The sequence below is a fragment of the Lactuca saligna genome, chromosome 9 (assembly GCF_052625555.1).
Source record: "Lactuca saligna cultivar CGN05327 chromosome 9, ASM5262555v1, whole genome shotgun sequence".
Lineage (NCBI taxonomy): Eukaryota > Viridiplantae > Streptophyta > Magnoliopsida > Asterales > Asteraceae > Lactuca > Lactuca saligna.
Genome location: NC_136425.1, coordinates 10,205,100 through 10,214,366, shown reverse-complemented (window position 1 = coordinate 10,214,366; position 9,267 = coordinate 10,205,100). Strand labels below are relative to the sequence as shown.

The 9,267-nt window shown below is 32.0% G+C and overlaps 1 protein-coding gene across 2 annotated transcripts; it reads right to left on the bottom strand.

The window, feature by feature from the left end:
- Positions 1 to 575: 575 nt before the first annotated feature.
- On the bottom strand, positions 576 to 4,680 carry LOC145014164 (membrane protein of ER body-like protein). Of its 2 annotated transcripts, none has more exons than XM_078972534.1 (10): positions 4,422 to 4,680; positions 3,982 to 4,347; positions 3,782 to 3,898; positions 2,867 to 3,031; positions 2,645 to 2,701; positions 2,509 to 2,556; positions 2,312 to 2,401; positions 2,053 to 2,217; positions 1,359 to 1,420; positions 576 to 1,279 (listed from the first exon to the last, which is right to left on the bottom strand). In XM_078972534.1, exons 1-10 carry the CDS (start codon positions 4,579 to 4,581, stop codon positions 806 to 808), a joined length of 1,704 nt encoding a protein of 567 aa, XP_078828660.1. In that variant the 5' UTR covers positions 4,582 to 4,680; the 3' UTR covers positions 576 to 805. The 2 variants fall into 2 exon arrangements, with proteins under 2 accessions (XP_078828660.1, XP_078828661.1); XM_078972535.1 differs by having other exon boundaries at positions 3,982 to 4,311.
- Between the last annotated feature and the right edge of the window lie 4,587 nt (positions 4,681 to 9,267).

The following is a 9,267-nucleotide window of genomic DNA, read 5'->3' as shown; positions in this document are numbered from 1 at the left end:
TAAACAAATAAAAGAAAATTAAAAAATAAATTATTAAGGGCAAAGTAGTCTTTTTTTATCTGGAGGGATGAAGCGTGCAAAGTTACATAAAACGAGAGACGATCCGAGTTAATTTTTAAAAATAAAGACTGAACGTGTCATTTGCCACATACACGAGGGACGATTCGTGTAATTTACTCTAAATGGGACTTGTAGTGAGGTTATCGGTGTTGGGAGGCTAGACCCAAGTTTGGAACCCGAGGTGGGTGGACATTTTTTTTAAATGCTCATTCACATTACCAATGAAAATGAAACACGTTTTTTTTTCTTTACTATTTCTATACTTAATGTGAATGAACATAATTTATCTTTATGTTTTTGTATATATATGTATGTGTATGTATATGTGTATATGTATGTATGTGCGTATGTGTATATGCATCTGTACCAATATTAATTTGTTGGTGTATTCATAATCACATGCTTTTATATGCATAAAATGATAAAGCATGAATTAGTATTGGGTTCCGATAATGCGAGAAAACAAACATATATAAGTTTCCAAATTAAGAGCTTAAACGATTAAGCACATTAAGTGAAAAAAGAAATATCTCATTACCGGATTAAACCATCTCTCTATTAAGCTTGTGCAATTTAATATAAAAGAACCCAATATAGATATGTTACATTAAACATTATTCGGTTTTTGCAACTTATAAACTTTTTTTGTGCAAAACAAGAAATGAATAGTTGACAATGATACAAATGACTAACAAAAAAAAAAAATACAAATTACTCAAACAATATCATTCTCAAATCGCTTACATCAAAAAGATGCCAAAGAAGTGGTGCTAGCATGGGGTAGGAGAGACACACCGCCACCCAAACTTGTGTCAAACAATCCAAGCTCTGTCACCAATCTCATAACTAGATTCCCAGCTACATAAGAAACACCAGATGCTGATACTGCAGTCGTAATGTAGTACACAACTATCTTAAAGTACTCCAAAACTCCACATTCATTGATGAAAGCCTTGAATATTGCCAACAATGACACACATAAAAGAGACGTGATTGCAACCACCGACATTGTAAAGTCCCTATCGTTTGTTTTATGAAACGTGAACCCGTATGCAACCGGTGGGACCATCCCGAAAATTACAAATGATAGTATTGCGAAAAATGCATGGAGTGGGAAATAGTTGATTCGTCCGAGTAACTCTTTGTACTTGTTTATAGCTCCACCTTCTGTTTGTTGGTTTGGGGTTTCCTTGTGGCAATCGTCTCTAAGGTCCCAAAGCTATGTATATAAACTGTATCACTAAATGTGTCGTTTTCTTAAAGAGAGCAAAGTGTTTAAATGATAAGAGTTTACTTACATTGTGTCCTATAATGATGATCCCACCTATTAGACTTGCTAGCGCCAAAGCTATGATGTTCACTGTGAGACGTTATCAGTTGTTCGTTAGGATATGATATGGATTTATATATGGAGCTCGGTTGTGCACAAGGCCCAAAAAAGATTTAAAAACGTTTGTTAATTTTAAACAAATATGACAACATTCTATCACACCCAAACAATCACATTCATGCACCCGAAAATATAAATGACTTAAAAGCCCAAAAAAGTTTTCAAACCATTCAAAAAACTCCAATCATGTTTTGTCTGTTCAAAAAAACCCAACGAACCTAACCTTTTGTCTAAAAAGTCCAACAAAGTTTCAAACCGTTCAGAAAATTTCAATTTTGTTTTGTTTAAGTTTGTTGAGTTTTTTTTGAACAGTCAAAATATGATTGAAGTTTTTTAAACGTTTTGGAAACTCCGTTGGTCTAACAAGTCATTTTTCCGATACGGTAATAAGCCACGTCATCTGTTTTCCTTATTTGATTTTCGAAAAAGTGTAACTTAGTTGGACTTTTTAGATAAAATGTTAAGTTTGTTGGGTTTTTTTGAACAGACAAAACATGATTCGAGTTTTTTAAACGGTTTGGAAACTTCGTTGGACTTTTAAGTCATTTTCCCAAAATATAAAATACATAAAATAATGCATGCGTGCGAAGGTGAAAACTTACATGTAGCTGTATCAGAAGCAGCAGCAGATGCTACAATACTTAAGCTAGCAATCACCTCCATTAAACCTCCATAAACGATACTCTTCAAGATCTCTGCAAGAATACCCTCATAACCAAACCATGTTCTTCTTCCTCCAACTGCTGCATCCATAACCACCTCGTTTTCTGCATCATAAACATCACATCATCTATTACATAAGAACAACACTCACAAGCACTTTGAGTTCATTGTTTGATTTGGTTAATTTCTTGGCATTACCAGTTGGTTCTTCTGTCTCAACATCAATTGTCGTATCATCATCTACTAGGATATTGGTCGAGGGAGGAATATAAGGTAGTCGATTACCACCTATAAATTAATTCAATCAAGAAATCAACAAAGAAGGACAATATTTATAATTTGATTTAAACTTTCTATATATGATTTAATAATAATAAAATATAAGATGACCAAACCTAGTAGCCTTTTCTTCTCTCCATCATTGTCAACAACAGATGTGACTTCTGCATAATACGCGGATTATTTGAAAAAGAACAATTAATTAATTAATTACCAACACTAAAATTTATTTTGTATGATTACGTTTCTTACCCTTGTCTTTAAGAATGACTGTAGAAGGAGGTTGGGGAGAAGCTACAGAAGGTTGACCTACGTACGAAATGAAACAAATTGGACATTTTAAAGTTAGTTAAGATTCACAGCGTAAATCGGAAGTGATCACAAAACGAAACTAAAGTTATAACATAACATAGATCTACAAACATTGATTGTGTTCTATTTTTTGATATTGATGATGGATAGTAAATACTTCACCTTTTGCGATCGAAGTATTCCCAGTGACATATATAGGAAGCGTTGATTGATCGGGAATTATGACTTCTCGATTAACAAATACTGGATCTGATTGTGGAGGATCTACAGCTGTTTCTGCCACCTTTTGTTTCTTCTTGAAAACCAAAAACATACTGAAACAGTTCTCTGTTTTTTTCCAAAACAATTTCAAAATTAATAAAAGATAAAATGAACAGCATATTTTCAATGAAAATATGTTATTTAAATTTTACTTTTTGTCTTTTAGAATTTATTATATAAGTTATACAAATGCTATTAAGCTAGTTTTGACGTTTGAACTTGACTAAACCAGCTTCAAAAAACTTATATAAAGATGATGATTATGAATTTAAAATTCTTAAATAATAAAAGTAAAAGCAAATTTTATTTTTTATTATCATTTGAAACACGATAAAGATATAATAATACTGTTCCTACATGAATACCAACATCAAATAAAAGATGTAGAAAAAGTATCACATGCCAACAATAATAAATTTGACACTAGAGTAAAAGTCAATAATGGTATATACTAATAATCTAATTTTGAATGTATATATTAGTGAGATTTTTTAACCGATATAATCCATTATATTGAAAGTAATGCAAAATTTCTGTTTATATATTCGTAATAAACTATGAATTCGTATAATTAAGTACTATAAAGATATAAAATGAAAATTCAAAAAAGAAACACTTTTACAAAATTGAAAAGTAATAATAAAATAGAAATTAATCTCTTTCAGATCGACTCATGATGAGGAAGAGTGGTGTCATATGATCAAGCTTTTACTTCCTCACATAAATCTCCGAACTTGAAGATATTGTTATTGAATGTGCAGTTTTGCACTAATTTTTAATTACATCTAGAACTTGTGTTTTGTAAGAATAAGTTACCGTTTTCAGTAACCACAGGTGTCGCCGTCGTCCGTTCTACAGTAGTCTGTGGCGGAAGAACGTTTGCCGGGTCTGGTTTCTTTCGGAAAATGTCAAACGGGTTAAAACATCCATTCCCTGATCAACAAAAAAAAAAAAAAGGTAATTAATTTTCATGCATGTTTGACCTCAAAAGTCAACTGTAATTGGGTATTAATTACCGGAACAAGTGAACAAGCTTAAGCATGATAAACATCCGACGAGATCGTTAGGATCACGTTGAGGCTCCTCCACGGGCACCACCGCTGGCTCCGGCGATCGGAAAGTGATCACTTTGCGACGAAGAATAACTTTGGTAACTTCAGCCTTGCAGTTTGGACAATGCATAGAATGAGTCGAGAGCTTTGGTTTCACCTTCTCGAATTCTAACTCGACTATTTCTTCTTCGACTACTTCTCCGGCAACTCCAGAACTTTCTCCGGCGTCCACATGTGAGTGTGAGTGTGACGCTTCGTTTTTCTTGTACGTGTTTTCATCAAATTTCAAAATATCTGAAATTTCATCATCGGTAGATGAACTTGAAGAATCTATTTCATGGCATATAATCCTTCAGGAACTAGAAAAATTAGATCAAGGGCATGATTCGACAAACAATCATTACCTTCGGAACTGCTATTTTCCGACGATCCACCATCAGCAACTTCTGATGATCCACTTGGGCCAACAATCGCCGACTTGTCCACTGTGGCAATAGCTTTTAATCCAACTTCAATCGCTTCAGACGTCTCTGGATCATACTGATCACCTATCGCTTCGACCATTTTGGGAGCTTTTCCGATCAACCACCACAAAAATAAGCTTTTCCAAGGTTTTACGTACCTTGGGAATTTTGTGGCTTATTGGCTTGTTGCCTTTTGCTTATAGATCCTTGCTGTATTTATAGCCTAGAATTGAAATTAAGTCAATATTAACGTTGTTGTCATATGTTACTTTGTCTCCTATTAAATGGACCTACATATATTATTTAGTTGAGTAAATTACATGAATGGTCCCTATGGTTTGGGTTAATGTACGTATTTGATCCATAACTTATTTTTTTAACTCGGATGATCCCTATTGTTTTTTTTGCTATGCATTTGGTCTCTACTATTTGTTTTTGTTACGTGTTTGGTCTCTATTTTATCCGAAAAAACTATTATTTAAATAGAAAAAAATGATGGAGTAGATAAGACAAGACGATGGGACAGGGGTTGGGGTGTTTATTTAAATAAATTAAAAAATCAAGAGTAAAAATAATATTTTTAAATAAGATAGGAACCAAACATGTAACAAATACAAACATCCAAATTATCCTAAACCATAGGAACCATTCGTGTAATTTTCTCTATTTAGTTAGATCCAAAATAATATATCATTATATTATTATTATTATTATTATTATTATTATTATTATTATTATTTAATCGTTTCAAACAGAAAGAAAAGTAATATACAGTACTAATATATTGAGCCCTTTAGTCGGCTCAACTCAAAGAAAAGAAAATGATGAATCTGTTCCATATGAAAAGTTAATCGCATAACCCTAATAATATTAAGTTAATTGTATAACCCTAATAATATTTTGAATATATGAATGATTTAAACTCTAGAACTCATGTATAATATTTATATGCTAATCACGAGGATCCTCAACTCATTGACACGGTTAATTGTCATGGTTGACTTATGATTTTGTTAGAAATGTTATGCTATCGGGTGTGTATAGGGCAACATCATTTCTCGTTATCCTCCCGTTCATTTTCTCTTTGAATAAAAAAATCGTCGCATATTATTTTCTCTCAACATTTTATTATTTTAGTATATATTTAAGTAATTTATAATAAAATACACGATTAATAAAAGGTCAAAAAAATATTAATTTAAACTAAAATTTTAAAGATTCATATAATAATAACAACTAAACAAGACTAAAACATAATAATAATTAAACCAAGATAAAACATATTTTACCTTTTCAATATATATTCTTTTAAGTTTAACACTAAATCTGTTTGAATGGCATGTCCTTATAAACGATCAGTGCTCATCATTAATATTTTTAAATATTTACCTTTTGCCTTTCCATGTATGGTTTTAACTTCTTACGTACATAGTTTTCCTTCAACTTCAAATATTTGTAAAAACTCAAATAAAATAACTCCAATTTATTCTTCATGTTCACCGGTATTGGATCCTGATTAACTAGGTGATGAAACTTTTTTTTTTTCTTTTATCTCTGCCTGTCAGTCGATATGTTGATTCACGAACGAGCCAGACATCTAATAATGAGTTTCTTATTTATTTATTTATTATTATTTTTTTACCAAACATCTTATTTGTATTTGGTTCCTTATTTTTTTACCAAACATCTTATTTGTAAATTATAGCATAAGTTTATAAATGTTGACTTAGAAAATACAACTTTCAAAAAAACATCTAATAATGTGTTTCTATTGTATGTATAGTTTGTCTTATTTGTTAATACATTTTGACTAATTGAACTATCTTGATCATATCTTTCATTTCTTAAAATTTAGATCATAACTAAAAGATACTGATAAATTTTTAAAAATTTAATACGTAATAAATATAATGTATTTTTTTAGAGTATTTTAATACTATCTAACAACCATGTTCTCACCTATCCACATTAACCGATTTATTTTATTAGCTTAAATAATTGACGACAACCATGTATGTATAGTACTGTAATACATTTTTGAGTAAATCACAAGATTGGTCCTATGGTGTACATAAAGTTGCAAATTCCGTATAACTTCTAATTTTGTCTCATTATCATCTTCATGCTTTTATTTTGTTACATATTAAATCCCTCTAACTAATATCGTTAAAAACGGACGTCAAAATTTTGTAAAATTGTCATTTTAGTTTTGATTTTTTTTTCCTCATTTTGTCACTGATATGTTATATCATTACTATTATTGTTATAAACATCCATTATGAGAGCATGTAAACCAGCTGCAATCCCAACACCTACGTAACACACAACATTGACAAAATGTTCTTTTCGAACACTCTTGTTCCATCTATATCACCCATTCAAATTAGTTGTTTATCTTCTCTGTTAAATTTTACTAAACAACCCAATACATTCCCCTATCATGTGCATTCCTCCATCATTGTTATCAGTTATCACCGTCTACAACCACATGTAACATGTTGCAACTTCCTTCCTCATTGTATTTGGAGGTGGCTGAAGTCGATGAAGATGAATTATGAAAGAGGCGGGAGAAAGGAATATAGACAATGCAAAATGTGGGCGTATGATGTGTTGGTTGTGTAAAAATTAATAACAATAACAATATATAAAAAAAGATAAAATCTTGGTAAAACAGTCATTTTTTTAAAGATTTAACCTCTTATTTTTACCGAAATTAATTAGAGGTTGTGAATTTGTAACAAATGCAAACATAAGAACTAAACCGAAACAAATTCAAAATTTAGACTAAACTTATAATGTTATATAGGTGGTTGTAATCCGTGGAAATGATAGGTTGATAAAGTTATTATTATTATTATAAAAATTGAATATTAAATATCGGCGCTACATGGTAGCTAGTTGTTGATAACCTCCTCTAATTAGCACTCTGGAAGATACACTACAAAAGCAAGACAAATACTAGGTTAGAAAGTCATACCGAGGGATGAACCTCGGTACTTTTCTCTGATGTTTAAGTTATATGTCACTACAAGAAAAATGTGATTTTGTTAGGAAATGACGCGATGAAATGTATTTTCGTTATTAATCTGCAATGTATCGTACTATGTAATGTCGTTCCATAACATGGTTGCTATCATATAGTCTACGAAATTTATTTTCAGTAGCGAACATGGGACTTGCAAGGGAAAATGCTACAAACTCCATATCTGTTGGTATTATGCTACCAATATTTCTATGGAAAAAACATTCGTAGCAATTTTCCAACGAAATTTTTTACGAAATCACGTTTCGTTGTATTGCTGCTATGAAATTAATTATCTTGGTTACTAGAGATGCACAAGCCCGTGATCCGATCAGGTCAACAATCCGACCCGGCAAAATCCGATCCGGATCCGATCAAAATCCGATTCGAGTTAATTTTTAAAAATAAGGACTAAACGCGCAATTTGACCTTTCGACCACGGACGAAATGTGTAATTTACTCAAGAAAGATCAAAGTATAAGCATTTTTTTCTCAAATATAATGTATAAATAAATTTCAAAAATGGTCCTTGTGATTTCATTAGGGTAACATTGGTGGTCCCTAACGTTTCAAAATATAACACGTATGGTCCTTTAATTGTTAAAACTAACTTTTAACTATTTACGAATCGTCCTTCGTGCATATGCCAAAATACGCGTTTGGTCCCTATTTTAAAAAATTAACTCGGATAGTCCCTTATTTGATTAAAAGTTGTACATTTCATCCCTCGTTAGTTTAAATCTACACGCTTCATCCCTTGCGAGATTTGAAAAGACTATATTGCCCTTACTTATTTTCTTTTTGAATTTCTTTTTAATTGTTTAGTTTTTTTTATAAATTATAATATATAAAAAATAAACTAGCCCTTCACCATTACACACCCCGACCGCTATTTAGCTAGATAGTCTAAATCTTCCCTCTAATTTCTCTATCTTCATCTCAAAATCTCACCCCCTGTAAAGTCATAATCTGGCCACTGGAGTTGGATAATTGCATTTTACACTCCCACAACCCTTGAACTTTACCCTTACATCACCCATCCAATCTACACTCCTCTGTCTTCCTCTAGTCCTACTCATGTCTTCATATCCAACCACCCTAATTGCACATTTCACCTATGGTTCCCAAATATGAAACTTGTAACCCAAATGGTTTTAGAAATCAAGAAAGAAAGTGGGACAGGAAGAAGATAGGTGACGAAGGAGGAAGGATAGTAGCATAACTGTTGCTGGTTGTGGTGGTTTTATTCACCAATTTTATTCATCTGATCCAGTTGGTAATTTGTGGAGAATATGTGGTTACAATCGAATCGACACCTGTATTTCAAGCCACTATCTAGGGTTTAGACACAACTCCACCATCGCCATCGTTCACAAATCGTCTTCTGTGTGCCGTCATCACCAGCGTTACCTGTACGCCGCCTAGGGTCAAAACCCTAGATCTTATGTAGTGATCTTCATTTAGAGATAGAGAGAGATGGAGAGAAGAATGATGAGGATGCAAGTATGAGATCGGAAGACAAGAACTAGAAGACGAGAGTGAAATAGAAATTGAGGTTAGAGTCGATTGCCTCTGTTTGAAACCGAAGATGCCTGGTGATGGTGGATAACTGGATATGAGATGTATCAAAGAAGAAGAACCGAGAGAGGGGGGACAAGTTATCATATGTTATGGACTTTTTCTTTTTTAAAAAGAAATAATAATTATTTTTTTTATAATAAATAAATCAATAAATAATTAAGAAATAACAAATAAATAGAAAAT